Here is a 16,132-nt window from a genome sequence, read left to right as displayed (position 1 = left end):
TGCGGCAAAATCAAAATTGGTGCGTGTCCATTTTGGGTCTGAGACCTTACTGCCAGCCATTGACTTAGTGGTAAGGTCTCACACGTTAATTGGGTGGTAATGACCTATGCGCGTCCACTATGCACGACAGAAAATAAAAAATATTTTTTGGATGATTAAATTACCTCAACAGCAACAAAGTAGCTGGGTGGTAACTCCATTTTGGTGTGCGTTGAGCATGCATAGGCACCTACATGGCTTAGTAAAAGGGCCCTTCAATGAATAAAATGCCAAAAGAGGTATTAAAGAATAATATTTAATATTAAAGTATAAAACGCATACATAGATTTTTATATTCAATCAAGAATGTAAAGGTCATTACTCTTCTAAGAGAGTACAAATTTCTTACTTCTGGGTCTTTAACACCAGTCTCTAGCCACTGAGATAAAACAGAAAAACATTTCGGCTAAACTATCACTGGCAATTACTTCACTCTTTAGTAAAAAGCCACATAGTGGCTTCAATTTACCTAGATATGAAACTCACATTGGAGATGAGCTGGCAAGCTATCATTGATTTAGGTAAAACATGGAATTTTGAAGAGTAAAAATTTGAACCAATCTATGTTGACAATAGAAAAGTGAATAGTTAAAAATGAGAATGACATATTGCATGCAGACTAATACTAATTTGAGAAAACTGGAAGAGTCAACACTTACAATAAAAACTTTGGAATCAACATTATTAAAGAATAATTTCTCTCTCAGGAATAAAGTTGAATCTTTGGAAAATGTCACCAGAAGTTGCAATCTAACCCCGTCTTTTACAAAGCTGCACTAGCGGTTGAAGTGCTGTAATGCTGTGGCTCCTAGTGATTTATTCCACACGTATCTGAAAGAAATTTTGAATGTTTCGCTGGATCTTATCCCCCTTATTACAAAAGTTTATCTTCTCTCTCAAAGAAGAGTGGATGGGGGATCTCATTTAAACCAATACAAGCAACCGAAAATATGGAGCATCTAGCTGTTTCTACTCTATTAGAAACCTCAGCTACTGATGAAGCTCAACATGCAATATTAATAGTATCTTTTGCATTATCTTCAGATAAGGATTGGATATTACATTTGTTTCTTAGAAATCGAGATAAAACATTTCGTAATTATAAGTTACGTACGTTGCCTAATGTATATAAAGAAACTCTCTCTGAGTTTCATTTCGAATGGACATGAAAATATTTCATGTTAATTCTGATTGTTGGGTTAAAATAGTCTTTGCATGACATTTTTGCACTATTGCTCTTTAGTGAATAAGGTGATATTTTTACCAATCGATAAGACCAGTTATTATACATTAAAATTATTTAGCACTCTTTAATGAACAGCTATCGTTGTAAATTGCTCAAAATAGTATAATATGTGGATTCTCTAGTAATTTTAGCTACCAAGTACAAAACTACATACTTTACTGTATATTGTTCAATCAATTTTTTCACCACCACACAATATAAATTGCAATGTACTTGAAACATCTTTCCCAATAGTTTCTGAATAATAATAATAATAAAAAAAACACACACAGCAAGCTGCTGTATTCTGGGCTAAGTATAGTCAAACAACAATCTGACCCAGCATTTTGACATAGCTACAAGTGCTGTCTTTCACTGAAAGAAAATGGAAGCCAACACAGGAAAAAACACAAGTTTCAGCATTAAAATGAAATTATCTAAAATATAAAACTACCTGCTGGTTTTGGTGAGAATGCTAATGCATCCATAGATGGTCTTAAAATTCAACACAGCTGTCAAGAAAGAAAATGGCTCTTTCTTTTGTATGAATTATTGGTAATGTGATTTCCAACATACAGTTTCCTCTTGGTCTAGTATGCTAAACATTCTCTAAACAATTCCTCCAAATACTACAAAACCCTTTACATCTGAGCATAAAACACAATTTTGTTTTTACCAATGTATAGTCGACACGCAGTTCTTGCTGCTCAGACGTGTCTTGTATCTGTACTCTCTTATTTATTTTTTTTTTTTTAAGTGCCAGCCTGTGCCACAAATTCAGATAAAAAAATAATGTGGTGCACTAAAAAATTACACAAAGCAACACAATACATGAAAAAACAGGGAGAGAGTAACAAAATACAATGCTCTGTATAAATGCATTGTTCCAAAAGCCACAGTAGCAATTGCCAAAAGGAGCTGAAGTCTTGAAGCAGTCTTCAACAAGATACTGTGAAAAAAAGAGCCTTTGATTATTAAATGTGCATGGTACACAGTGGAAGAATCAACTTGAATATTTACAGTAAAATACATTGGGCCCCTTTTACTAAAGCTTGGTATGCTCTAATAGATATTAGCGTGTGTTAAGTGCCATGTAGTCCAGAGGTATATAATAGGATGCACAGCATTTAGCATGGGCTAATGTCTATTAGCGTGCGCTAAGCTTTAGTTTAAGGGCCCCATTGTGTACTATAAAATTTTAGAAAAGGGTTAACATGTTACATCAGGAAGGATATGTAACATTTCTTAAATGATCTTCAGAGCAGTTGTTCTCAACCTGATCCATTGAAATCAACCAGTCAGTTTGGTTTTCAAGATATCTCTCATGCATATTTATGATTTTAACCTGAAACAAGTCTGGCTCACTAGGGGAAGAGAGCCTTGAGGAATGGGCTGAAACCAACTGCTTTAGACTTCGTGGACACTGACCTGCATATCAAAGTACTTTGGCATGTAGGCCAGAGCACCAGTGGCTTCATTTGGTACCTGTGCTACTGACAGGAGGAAAGAAACAGACTCTCGCCTGCCAGTGAAGATTTAGAAGACATTTAAAGCTTAGCATGCAGTAACGCAGCATTTACAGCATGCTAATGTCTGTTAGCGTGTGCTAAGCTTTAGTAAAAAGGCCCCTTGGAGGGGCAAGTGGAAAGGAGGGACCAGAAGATTTCACTTCACAGGAGGGCCTGGATGGAGCATTCTGTGTTGTAAGAGATGTGGCAGGCCCTGTGGTTGGGGTATCAGTCCAGAAGATCTGATTTATGTTTGGAAAGTGGGGATGCTAATCAGTGTGGAGGTTGGGAAGATGGGTAGGTTCATCATATTGTGGTCCTTTCATGTTGATATTCAAGGCAGCATAGTTTTTTTTTTAAACATAATAGAGCACAGTGAAGCAAACAATTACTTTTCATTATAAAACAAATCAAAGTTATTTCAAGACAGAAAAAAAGGCTAGAAAATATATAGCATATGGAACTTCAAAGTTTTTTTTCCCTACCATTTTAAGGATATTTATTTGCTCTTTTTTCCCTCCCCCTCTTACCCTTTAAAAGGGGGGGGCATTAAAAGAAGGCAGCATGGTTCTGTCTTAACAAGATTACCTTAAAAAATATGATCCATTTTTTTTAAATTGGGTGATCAAAGAATTAAGGGCTCCTTTTACTAAGCGGTGGTAAGCCCAACGTGAGCTTACTGCTCTATATACAGGAAGTACCGCTGGGCTACTGCAGCAGCCCGGCAGTACTTCCCACCTCTAGCACGCTGTCATTTCCAGCGCTATAAAAAACTTATTTATTTTTGTAGCATCACAGTATACCCAGCGGATGGCCGTGCGGCAACTGCTTTACTTGCTGCATGGCCATTTCCTGTAGGAAAGTGAGACTTCCCTTTTACCAGCTGCGGTAAAAGGGGGCCTCGGCGCATGTGTAAAACCTGTGCTGATGCCAGTGCCGGCCCCCTTTTGCCACAGCTTGATAAAAGGGGCCCTAAGCTAGGGCAAGCACTGAATTTCAGAAAAGCTTTTAACACCATATCACATAAAAGGGTCATTAGTAGCAGCCAAGGGGTGGACCTCACAGAGGTTGACTGGGTTAGAAACTAGTTGACTGATACAGAGGGTACTGGTAAATACATGTCATGCCAATGAAAGAGGGGTTAATCAGTGGAAAGCTCTAGAGGTTGGATCTGTTGCTAGTTTACTTTAATCTGGCATTTATAGACCACTTTACCAACATGGATTCAAGGTGGGTAACAATTTTAAAAAAGTACTCATATAATTTAAAAAAATAAACCAACAAAACAGAGTACAGTTAGAATATAATACAATACAGTTCAGGTCATATATACAGCATTAACAAAAAAATGGTTCACTGCAGGGTACAAAAGAATAACTGGTCATTACTAGGCTCTAAAGTAAAATAGAATCATATACATAAAAATAAAGAAAAAAATCCTTATTTTGCCCTTGAAAATTTTTGAAACAAATTTTTGGAATACCAAATGATCCGATAATATTCTAATATCTCTTGGTAAATTATTCCATTCTTTTGCAGCCTGATCTGGAAAAGTCATCGCAAAATTCTTTTTATATTTTAATCCATTTGGAAGTTGGGAAATATTGTTAACACTGCCTTCTACAATTTGCTAGATGACCCAGCAGAAAAAAAAATGTACTGTGGATTTGGAAAACTTAAGGTTAATATCTTTAGTCTGAAAGATGGTAGACATTGTCTCTAGGTTACATGAGACAAACTTTTAGCTCTCAGCTTTTCCACTGACCTTAGAAGAAGACCAAATCAATGTGAACTGAACTGTTTATTTGTAGTTGAGAGGCCTATGAATAAACTTCTCAAGGCAAAGTGCTATTAACAATTATTTTCTTATCCAGTTCACATGCTGCATAAAGAATGATTTAGTTAGATAAGATGACATCAGTAATTGTTCTCTTTCTCTTATCAATGGAGTGGAGGAGTGGCCTAGTGGTTAGAGTGGTGGACTTTGATCCTGGGGAACTGGGTTCGATTCCCACTGCAGGCACAGGCAGCTCCTTGTGACTCTGGGCAAGTCACTTAACCCTCCATTGCCCCAGGTACAAATAAGTACCTGTATATAATATGTAAGCCGTATTGAACCCGCTATGAGTGGGAAAGCGCGGGGTACAAATGTAATAAAAATAAATAAAAATAAAATAAATGATCTAAGACACGTTTTTCTGTCTTGAAAACCATTTGTTTTAGCTAATGGTCAAAATTTTTCTTTTGTTATTTTGCTGACCTATTGATTTTCTTGAATAGAACTGAATGTTAGCTGATCCTCTGATGTAAGCTTTTTTTTTAATGTCAATACAATCTTGTATGCTCTTTTAGACAGACAAGAAGCTCATAAAGCTGGCATGATTGTCAGTAGTCGGTCTCATGAACCTTCTTTCTAGAAAATTATTTCTCTGAATAAAGGAAAATTAAATGAACACTCTGCTTGGAAATGTTAATGAAGTAGCCTGATTCCACACTAGTAACTGACTCATGTAAAATGGAGCCCGACCATGAAGTATTTTATGAACCAATGTGCTAAATTTAAAAATAATGCATGCTCTAATTGGGAGCCAATGCAACTTGCTCCACATATCAATATGGCTGCTGTACTGAAGCAGCTCATGCTAGCCTTGAGGAGCCCAGTATAGGCACGCACCCTTTATGCACTGAGTATCCTGTTTTAAGATGTGTTACATGTCCCTATTACAAGGACAGAATGTGTCCCTGATGCAGGCAGTCCACTTCTGAAACATGTTAGGCTTTTACTAGAATGCCTATATGGTAGGACAATACAAGCACACTTCACCATTAAAGACTGCTCTTTTAATAAATCTCTTCTACTTTGTCAGCCACTGGTTGGTTCTTTTGGCTACTTTCTTTATGACATTTGGACTTTTGCTGTGGCTTTTCTGTGCCTGTTCCTTTCCTGGATTAATTTTAAAAATACCTTTGTAATCAAAGTGTTGACCTGTATATCTAAGCTCATATTAGAATCTAATACCACTCCTAAGATTTTTAAAGACGCTTCTAGTGGGAAATGTACCCTGTCAATAGTCAGGGAGTGGTATGGTATAAACAATAAAAATATGTAAGTTCTGTTCAGTATAAACAGAGGATAAACCTGGGGAATTTTTTAGTTGCAAACAAATGAAGGGAAGGCCAGAGAACAGCTGGAGTCTGACACTGCAAAATAAAACTAATCTGGGCTCTTTTAAGGGGAAGTTATCACCATGTGCTACCGTTAAGACGGGTTAGTTTACTACAAGTTCTGCCATTTTAGCACAGGGTCCCATTTTATGCAATGAGAGCCTGTGCTAAAATAGCACGATGTGGTAGAATGACCCGTCTTAATGGTAACCCACGCTGATAACTTCCCCCTTAATGGACCTTATAGTCCTTATCTGCAGATACAGTACATTTCCTCTAATGTTCAGTAACCAGGGGATGGTTTATTCAAATGCTCTACAAGAAGGGCAACCTTCGAAAGCTAATCAAGAAATGTATTAAGTTATGTCCAATAAAAAAAGGTATCATCTTATTTTCTTTTCCATGTTTTATTTTGTTTGATTTCTATTGATAACCTTTAAGAGTGGACTAACACGGCTACCACACCTCTCTACGTAAATAGGAGAATGAAGCCAATATTTGACTTCATATATGCTCTATTTGAATTCATTTCTATTTTGAATTTGCCAGGTGGAGAAGAATGCAATTAGAAGAACCACCTTCTTCACATCCTCCCAAATAATCTGTTACATTGGTCTATTGATTTGGATGGTACTCCGTATCCACAGCTTTATACAGTACAGAAAATAACTAAGGAAACCTTGCTGGTATATAATTCTGAAAGAGGCCTATAAAAGCAGTCTTAAAACTTTTACCAACAATTGCATTAAGCCTGGATCAAATTTCCAAAATAATTAAAGTACCTTGACTTGACTGAAGTAATACTTGAATTCATGATCATTTCTAAAGCAAATATAAGTATTATAGCCACAGGTCCACATGGATCAGGATCAAGCTGTATACTATACCTATAAGAGATAAAGATATTATATTTTGCAAATATTGCCACACATTTTATTTATAACTAGTACAAAAGATTACTTAAAACATGCTCCAGTTCATTAAGCATTTAAGAACAAATTATTAGGTGGTTTATCTTCAGGATACTTGCTCTTGGAACATATGGAAACTAGAAGCACTGCATTTTGGACTTCTCTGTGAAAAAGCATGCACTCTACTAAGCTTGGTGGACTGAACTTGGGAAAGTTATACTGCAATATAGACTAAAGCTGAGGGGAGGCCACATACTCATTGCTTTTGGTTGCAGTACATGTGCCATGACAGACATCGCCGCTATGTTTTAAGTATCTTGTTTGATTTTTAAAATAAAATGCAGTGCAATGAATGCAAGAAAAAACAGGGGGGAGGGGTGAAGTTTGGCATTCTTTCAGAAACAACCACTGGAATACATTCAAGCAAAACCTATAGTCCGGACAATATAAAACGTTCTAGATCAATGATTCTCAACCCGGTCCTCTGGACAACCCCACCCAGTCAGGTTTTCAGGGCGCTAAAAATGAATATATTTATGTTGGAGGCAGTATATACAATCTAATGTATGCAAATCTTTCATATGTATATTCATAGTGGGTATCCTGAAATTTTGATAGGCTGGGTATGTCCCACCAATCTAGACAAAGAGTTTGTTAGATATATGGCTTGAACATCACATTTTGACCCTGCGCACATCATTAAGAGGCCAATCTAAGGTTAGCCAATAGAGCTAAGTTACTTACCTGTAGCATGTGTTCTCCGAGGACAGCAGGCACAGTTATTTTAAATCTTTGAGGCCGTGCCCCCACCATGCATATGCAGGTGCCTTCCTGCCTGACGCGTGAGTGCAGGACCAAGAGTACAGTGTTAAAGCTAAGAAGCCAATTCCAAGGGGAGGCGGGAGGGATGTGAGAATATATGCCTGTTATCCTTGGAGAACACCTGCTACATGTAAGTAACTTAGAGACCCTTTTACAAAGCGGTGGTAACCCCAATGCGGGCTTACAACATGCTATCCCAGAACTACCGCCGGCCCAACGTGGCCACCAGCGGTAGTTCTGGCTCTAGTATTTGCGATTTCCAGCTTGCCAGAAATATTTTTTTCTAGTGTGGCACTAACCTGGCAGTAATTGGGCATTGCTACGCACTGTCCGGTTACCACTGGGTTACTGCAGGAGCTCTTACCGCCACCTCAATGGGTGGTGGTAAGTGGTCCCCATGGCCATTTGTGTTTTTTTTTTGGGGTGGGGGGGCTTTTTACCCGCTGCGGTAAAAAGGGCCCTGTCGCACAGGAAAAACAGCCCCTGCCGCTACCACAGGGTCCTTTTTCCTGCAGCTTAGTAAAAGGACCCATTAGCTTTCTCCGAGGACAAGCAGGCATAATATTCTCACATATGGAACTCACTAGCTACCAGGCTCACAGGAAAGATGAATTTTTGTAACTAAGTAGATAGTGAGCCTGGTGGAAATAATGGGCTGGAGGGTGGAATTAGATTTTAAAAAGTAAACAGATTCTGCAGGAATGCTTGTCCAAACCAGCTATCCTGCCTGGAATACTGCACCAGAGAGTAGCAAGCAGTGAAGGTGTGGATAGACCATGTAGCCACACTGCAATGTCTTGACTGTGATATCTTGAACAGAGGCAGAGCAGAAATAGGCTACTGAGGCCACCAAGGCTCTCACATTTTGAACAGTGACCCACCCTTGGAGGTTCAGCACAGCCTGAGTATATGTGTAGAAGATACAGTCAGCCAACCAAGTAGAGACGTACGATTTATTATGGGAATTCCCAACCTGTTTGGATCAAAGGATACATAAAGCTAGGAGGATTTCAGATGAGGTTTTGTTCATTCTAGGTAGTATGCTAGAGCACACTTGACGTCTAAGGTGCTTCTCCAGGTTGAGAATGTGGTTTAGGAACGAAGACAGGTAGGTGGTTTAGGATGTGGTTAAGGAAGAAGATGAAGGTCCATCCAGTCTGCCCAACAGTCACACTCTTGACTTGATAATGAGTGTGACTGTTAGGCAGACTGGATGAACCATTCAGGTCTTTATCTGCCACAATTTACTACAATCCTATCATGGTAGAACCTGGTGTAAGGTGGATCTGCCACAAGGGCTTGAAGCTCACTGACTTTTCTGGCAGAAGTAAGAGTTATAAAGAACACTACTTTACACGTGAGGAACTTCAGAGAACAAGAACGAAGTGGTTCAAATGGAGATTTCGTAAGAGCTGTGAGGACATCCCATGCGACTGGAGGAGGTCTGACAGGAGGTTTGGTATGAAATAAACTCTTCATGAATGTAACCATAAAAGGATGTACTAAAATTGGCTTATTATCAATTTCTGTATGTAAATCACTGATGACGCTTATACGTACTCTGACCCAGTTAGTTTTGAGTCCAGAATCTGAAAGATAAAGGAGGTACTCCATAAGGGCAGGCAGAGAGCATTTAGTAGGGTCGAGTGTCCTAGCTGAACACCAGAGAGAAAATCTTTTCCACTTTAATTGGTAACATTTTCTTGTGGAAGGTTTCCTATAGGCAAGAAGTATCTGAGAGAGTGCATGTGGAAGGTTTAATGAATGCAAATCTACGTCATCAGGTACCAAGATGTCAGGGCCAGAGAGTGAGGGTCTGGTTGAAGGAGGGATCCCTCGTTCTGTTTTATTAGGGTTGGAAAAGGATGTAAACTGAATAGTTGAGAGACCCTGAGCTAGGATAATTGGCACATGGTCACTTCTAAGGCAGAGATATGAGAAGAGACATCAAAAGCGTCAAAGGCCTGCCTAACAAGATATTTACAACAGTCTATGAATCTTCTATGTAGTTTATGGAATTCCTCTTGTTTGTCAGAGGGAAGGAATTGGGCAAAGGATAGAGTACTCTGTATAAGAGATTTTAAGTAAACGGTGGAATGAAATTGATAATCCAAGATGCGATTGGTTAGAAATTTGATGAAAAGTTTTTCTGCCAAGAGTGTCTAAGGTTCTCGCTTCTCTGCCTGGAGGAACAGAAGCATAAGATCTGGCACTACGAGTGTGCTTTAAAGCAGACTCTACCACTACGGAATGGTGTGGGAGTTGTGTTCTTTCAAATCCTGCACATGTATGTCAATTTTCTTTGGGGCAATCTGAACTGTCAGAGGGGATTCTCAATTTTTTAGTAAAGTACTTTTCATGATAGAATCGAGGGAAACCATAATACCCTCTCTAGGTGGAGATTCATAATCTAGAACTTAAAAAAGTTCTAAATGAGGCTCCTTCTCCATTTCTAGTTTAAAAGGTATAGCTTGAGCCATTTCATGGACAAAGCCTGGAAAGGATAACTTTGTGGGGGAGACTTACGCCTCTGAGGTGGCGGAGAAGGCTCACATGGAATGCCATAGGACTCCTCATCTGAGAGATCCTGTGGATCTTGATCTGAGGTCTTATTCTTCAAAGTACTATGTATGAAAAGTACGTGGACGAGAGTATCAACTAGAACGATGGCTCCGTGTCAAGGTATATGAGCTTCTGAAGTTTGAGAAAGCTCTTCTGCTGACAATGACACATGCATCAGTTGAGTGCAAGCTGCCCCCAACAGTTAATGTCAAGCTGGTATATGGGACCTCTCTGGTGACTGTCTCTTCAAGGTATCCAAGGCCTGGGCTTAGGCTGGTGCAAGCACCCTGTAAGCCTGTATAGACTGCAAATGCAGTACCCAGAAAGTTCCTCCTTGAGCATAGCCTGGATTTCCTCATGAAGGGTAGGCGTCAGTACCGGCTGAGAAAGTGATGTGGACGTAGCCTGAGATGTAACCTGTGCAGGCGAAGGAGATCTCTAAGATCTTGAAGGTTCTCACTGTGAAATGAGGATGTGGAGTACTGAATCTCCTGCTATGCTCGATGCGGATGTCAATGTAGAACCAATGTTTTTCGTACTTGCATGCACTGGCAGACGTTACAATTAATGTCCTGGTGCTCTAGACCTAGGCACTGAACGCACCAGTTATGGGGGTATTTGCCTGAAATAGTCCTATTGCTTCGAGTACACTTGTTAAATCCACTTGGCACCCTTGATGACATGGAGGGAAAAATAGCCGATGCTAGGTGAAAAGGCTCAAATCGTTCCTATTCAAACAAACCCTCACAAAGAACAACCATATCTCAAACAACTAATTATTACCTGAATTGGTTATTACTCTATTTACCATTAACTTTCTCTTTGCTTCATGTTCAATTTCTCATTCATAATAGATTTTCTAAATGTTAAACATCCATAGCTATCCCTGTATGTTTATGATACTGTATTATAAAATTGGATTCTTACAACAAATTACTTTCTTATGCATTAATCTTTGTTATGTATCCTATACTGTTTATTGTAAGCCACACTGAACTCAAACTTGTTTGGGATAATGTGGGATATAAATGTCACAAATAAATAACTATGTGAGAAAATTATGCTTGCTTGTCCTGGGAGAATGCCATATTCTTTTGTTAATCTAAATTTTCATGTGCCCCACCTGATTCAAGCCTGCTAGGCCATAACAAAGAACAAAGAAATCTTCCAGCCTATTCAACATAGCATGCTTATCCAAAGAAACACTAGGTTTACAGGGCAGGGCCAACATGTCTACTATCAGGCATATTTTCAAAGCACTTAGCCTTCCAAAGTTCCATAGAAACCTATGGAACTTTGGAAGGCTAAGTGCTTTGAAAATATGCCTCTATGTGAACTAGGTAGTTGCCTAGAGTGCCAAGATTCCAAGGACAGCAAAAGGCAGAGGACAGGTATTTTAAATTTCCTCCATACTAGAGGCCCAACTCCAGCATTTCAGCCCCCATGATCAGCAGGAAGGAGGGTACTTAATAGAACAGTTTCCTCTTCTGCACGATCAATCTTGCTTCTTCTGAATGGGCACAATTTGAAACACCTCCTTGGGTCACACAGAACCTGCCACTCAACCTGTTAAGAGGGATATGCAGTTGAAAATTAAAAAGTGCCCTAATTCTGGGAATGCACGCTTGGCAAAGTGATGAGGTATCTGCAATGGCACTTTCCACCAAAAGATTCAAACTAAACTTGGCCAGTTGGATGCACAGAACCTCAGTCCTGTCTGAACTTTGTGTGGTGCTTGGTTACCAGGAGAAATAGTGGATAGCTGGAGAGAAGAAAGATTGTATATGTGGTTACACAGCTTTCTGTTTTGCTTCTTCAGCAGAAAACAGATACCTTCTTGTTAAGGACTGTCACTACAGAGTCCCCTTCAATTTAACCCACTTGAAAATTATCACCTTTGCCATTTTATAATCCAGGGACTACTCAATGGGGGTTCAAAATCAACACGGGCTAGGCTGCTTCTTCTTGCCAGGTATGAGACCATAAAAGCTAACACACACCTTCTCTTTAAGGGCTGTCAACATAGTGACCAGATGATTGATGGTCACTAAGTTGCTAATTTGTACTTCTGCACTGAAGTAAAGGATGAAAACACAGTCTTATGTCTTTGAGTGTCCAGGTATTTGTCACAAAATGTTCACTCTGGCCCAATTTATTTCCTGTTTGTATATAGGGCAGGCTCAATGGATCATGGCACCCTGAACCAGTGCCTTACTCCCTTCTAATCCGAACTGGCGCCCCGCCCCCTTCTACTGACCTTGTGGTTCGGTATCGTTCCCTCTCCCCCGAGGTCTTGTAAACCTGCCAGCAGCAGCAAAATGAAAAGAGGCAGCCTTCGACCAGCCCCTAGGTGCTTTTGATGCAATTTCTTATAGGTGGGACCCTGGCTGAGGGGACACCTAGGGGCTGGCTGGAGGCTGTCTTTTTATGTTGCTCCTGCCGGCAGGTTTGCAGGGCAGTGGGTGGGGAGGAGGGGGCAAAGGAGCAATGCTGGAGCGTAGGGGGGACAGACAGAGAGACTGAACATGTTGAACCCGCTAGGAGGGGAGGGGCAGAAACGCTTAACTATTGCACCAGGTAAGGTACTAGCAGCGATGTCAGTGGCTGAGAGATTTCGGCACCCTTTATGGCGGTACCCTGAACCAGTGCCTCACCTGATCCAATGGTTAAGCCGGCCCTGTTCGCATAATTATTATTTCTCAAACTTGATATACTGCAAATAGATCCAAACAGGTGACTAAGTGGTTTACAAAAACAAGTAAAATAACGCTGATGACTGAGAAAGAGTTAGCAGAGCGGAAAGGAGGAAAGCCTGAAAGGAAGAGGAGTCAGAGGCAAAAGAGAAAGAAAATGATGATGAGGGTTAGGAAGAATAGGGGGGAAAGAGCAGAGTTGAGGGAAGGGGGGAAGAGAGTCCAAAAGCAAGAAAGAAAAAGGAAGTTATGGAGGGGTAGAGCGGATAGCGGGGTGAAGTGAAAGGGAGACTAGGTGGGACGGAGGTCAAAAAGCTAAAGGAGAAGAGGTGAATTTTGAGAAGGACTTTGAATGATGGAAGGGAAAGAGCAGATCTGAGGGAAGAGAGTTCCAAAGCTTGGGGTCAAGGTAACTAAAGGTGGTATCACGAGAGATGGTGAAAAGTAAAGCAGAGGGTCAGAGATCACGCAAATTGTCAGAAGAGGAGTGAAGGAGACGAGCAGGAGCATAATGAATCAATAGCTTGCTCAAGTGGCCTGGGGCAGAGGGAAGGCAACTCTTAAAAACTAGTAAGAGGAATTTGTAGTAAATTCAGGAAGAGACAGGAAGCCAATGCTCAAGACAGAGTAGGGGTGTAATGTGATCAAAGCAGTGTGCTCAATAAATTAGTTTGACAGAAGTGGATTGAATTAACTGAAGACATTTTAGTGAGTGAAGTGGGAAGCCAACATAGAGTGAATTGCAGTAGTCAATCTGGGTTATAACCAGTGCAAGAAGCAGTGAGCGAAGAGATAAACAGTGTGGATACAGTAGAGGACAAAGAAGGTGGAACGGACAAGTCGATCTGGGTCTTAAAGGTGAGTTTAGAATTGAAAATAACACTCAGAATTCTGACAGACTCACAGAAGCTGAAAGAGTGATTGTCTAAGACAGGAGGAGGAGGGGGGGAGGGGGGAGTAAGGGTTAGGAAAGATGATGGATTTGCAGTTGGATAAGTTGAAGAAGAGATCGTTCTCCCTGAGCCAGGCAGAGACGGCATTAAGGCAAGAATTTAAGACAGAAGGAGGGGAAGAGGGATCGGAGACATGGTATAGAATTTGAATGCCACTTGCATAACAGAATAGTAGACAACCCTGTTCTTAGATAATAGTGAGGAGGGCAAGAAAAATGTTGAATGGAGTCTTGGGAGACCCCAGAGTGGAGGGGGAAGGTGGGAGAGAAGAAGTTCGAGTGTGAAAGTTGGAAGGAAAGGTTAGAGAGGTAGCTAGAAAACCAGGAAAGAATGAGCCCAGATATGCCAATAGAAGGGAGATGGTGAAGAAGTGAATGATCGACCAAATCGAAGGCTGAAGAAAGATCCAAAGAGACAATGATGACAGAGTGCCATTGGTCCAAGGTTGACCCTAACAGTGTCATACTTTGCTAGAAGCAGGGTTCCTGTGCTAAGGCCAACCCGGAAACCAGCTTGGAAAGGATGCAGATCGTTGGAGTGTTCTATGAAGGAGCCAAGTTGATGCAGAACTAGCTTATCGAGGAGTCTGGCAAAAATGGTACATTGGAGATAGGTCGAAAATTGGAAGAGAGGATACGATTAAGATGAGGCTTTTTGAGGAGGGGGTAACCAGGGCATGTTTCCAGGTCAGCCTGCAGGAGAGGAAGGACAAGAGGAAGGTCAAGAGGAAGGAGAGGATGGGAAAGGTGTTTAACAAGGTGTGCTCGCCAGGGGTCAGCCAAGGAGGAGGAAGGTTGAAGGAGTGGAAGGTCTTGAGAACTGCCGAGGTTGGGAAAGAGTTTAAAAGACCAGGAGGAAGAAGGACAGTGGTAAGAAACAGATTGGGAGGGAATCATGCTACTGCAACCCAAAGACAACCGTAATTTCTACTGCAAAAATCTGCACACAAATGAATGAAACCAAACAGCAACACTATAAGGTTACCAACTGCCTAAACAATGATTACAAATATATGGAAGTAGTTTGAAGTCCCATTAATTCCCACAGGCCTTTAGGCTCCTTCAGCACTGTTAATTTTCGCAGACAACCTTGCTCCACTGTGCAGGAAACTCAAATACACTGCTGAAAGTTCTTTCTGCAGATACTCCAAAAATAAAAAGTGTACCTGAGATTTTTTAACCAGTAAATTAAAGATGGTGAACTGAGTAGTATGATCCATGTAAGTAAATTCATAATTGTAATATGCATATTTAGGTTGTCCACAGCATTGTCCATGTCTGAATGGGATGGCAGGTTACAGCTGCTTGAAAGATGTTGCCCCTCTCCTGCTGCAGAGATGTTGGCCGAACCACAGTTTTCAATAGTTTCTTTTTTGGAATGATTTAACATTTCTCCAGCTTTTGCAACCTATTATCAAAACAAAAAAGTTAACATGTCATCAGAAACAATGGTTGAACAAGTCAACAAACATGATTGCGATGTGACTTGGGAGCGGGAGATGTCCAAGTTACGGACTTTTGTACTACTAGAAACTACTGCCAAGGGTGCAGAAGTTATAGTACATCTGCTTAAATGTGCTTATTAAAGTACATTTGTATTTTACTTTATAAAAATAATCTTCTGATTTATCTTATAACATAGTAACATACTTAGAGGCTTATTTTCAAAGCACTTAGCCTCCCAAAGTTCCATAGAAACATATGGAACTTAGCCTCCCAGTGCTTTGAAAATATGCCTCATAGTAACATAGTAGATGACGGCAGAAAAAGACCTGCACGGTCCATCCAGTCTGCCCAACAAGATAACTCATATTTGCTGCTTTTTGTGTATACCCTACTTTGATTTGTACCTGTGCTCTTCAGGGCACAGACCGTATAAGTCTGCCCAACACTATCCCCGCCTCCCAACCACCTGCCCCTCCTCCCAACCACCGGCTCTGGCACAGACCTTATAAGTCTGCCCAGCACTATCCTCACCTCCCAACCACCAGCCCTGCCTCCCAACCACCGGCTCTGGCACAGACCGTACAAGTCTGTCCAGCACTATCCCCGCCTCCCAACCACCAGTCCCGCTGCCCACCACCGGCTCTGGCACAGACCGTATAAGTCTGCCCAGCACTATCCCCGCCTCCCAACCACCAGCCCTGCCTCCCGATCTTGACTAAGCTCGTGAGGATCCATTCTTTCGGCACAGGATTCCTTTATGCTTATCCCACGCATGTTTGAATTCCGTTACCGTTTTCATTTCCACCACC

General features: G+C 40.8%; 1 protein-coding gene across 2 annotated transcripts in view; it reads right to left on the bottom strand.

The window, feature by feature from the left end:
- Positions 1-243: 243 nt before the first annotated feature.
- PGAP1 (post-GPI attachment to proteins 1) overlaps positions 244-16,132 on the bottom strand; it is a 195,037-nt gene continuing 179,148 nt past the window's right edge. For both annotated transcript variants that reach the window (XM_030209280.1, XM_030209281.1), the window contains 3 exons: positions 15,044-15,285; positions 6,720-6,824; positions 244-2,213 (listed from right to left, as the gene is read on the bottom strand). In XM_030209280.1, coding sequence (XP_030065140.1) covers positions 2,075-2,213; positions 6,720-6,824; positions 15,044-15,285 — 486 coding nt within the window. In that variant the 3' untranslated portion in view covers positions 244-2,074. The remainder of the gene's footprint in view (positions 2,214-6,719; positions 6,825-15,043; positions 15,286-16,132) is intronic.

Source organism: Microcaecilia unicolor, chromosome 7 (genome assembly GCF_901765095.1).
Source record: "Microcaecilia unicolor chromosome 7, aMicUni1.1, whole genome shotgun sequence".
Classification (NCBI taxonomy): Eukaryota; Metazoa; Chordata; class Amphibia; order Gymnophiona; family Siphonopidae; genus Microcaecilia; species Microcaecilia unicolor.
Note: the sequence above shows the minus strand (reverse complement) of the source record. Positions and strands in the feature narration are given on the sequence as shown.